This window comes from Nestor notabilis, unplaced genomic scaffold, assembly GCF_000696875.1.
Source record: "Nestor notabilis isolate BGI_N333 unplaced genomic scaffold, ASM69687v1 scaffold14421, whole genome shotgun sequence".
Classification (NCBI taxonomy): Eukaryota; Metazoa; Chordata; class Aves; order Psittaciformes; family Psittacidae; genus Nestor; species Nestor notabilis.
Window position 1 is genome coordinate 42,282 of NW_009915408.1, and position 301 is coordinate 42,582.

General features: G+C 59.5%; 1 protein-coding gene across 1 annotated transcript in view; it reads right to left on the reverse strand.

Moving 5' to 3' along the window:
• PBDC1 (polysaccharide biosynthesis domain containing 1) overlaps positions 1–284 on the reverse strand; it is a gene marked incomplete at its 5' end in the record, with an annotated part of 527 nt that extends 243 nt beyond the window's left edge. Inside the window, 2 exons of the mRNA XM_010024132.1 lie at positions 1–62; positions 144–284. Of these exons, the coding sequence (XP_010022434.1) occupies positions 1–62; positions 144–284 (203 nt within the window). The remainder of the gene's footprint in view (positions 63–143) is intronic.
• Between the last annotated feature and the right edge of the window lie 17 nt (positions 285–301).

Genomic DNA, 301 nt, shown 5'->3' on the forward strand with positions numbered 1-301 from the left:
AGCGTGCCTGTGTTAAATCCCTCCACCAGCCCCTGGAACCGCAGGCAAAACGGGCGCCACTTCTGGGGAGCAACGTGGTCCACATCACACCAGCACCCCCGGAGCACGTGGAGGTGCAGAACCCGGGTGTCCCCCCCCAGCACCTCCTTGGCAGGCTCTGACTTCAGCTCCTCGGGGTCCAACACATCGACTTTGAGATCCCTGAAGGTGTCCCTGAAGTCGCTGTAGATCTGGTCATCAACCTTGGTCAGGTTCAAGAACTTGGGGTCGACGGAGGAGATGAGCTACACGGAGACACTAA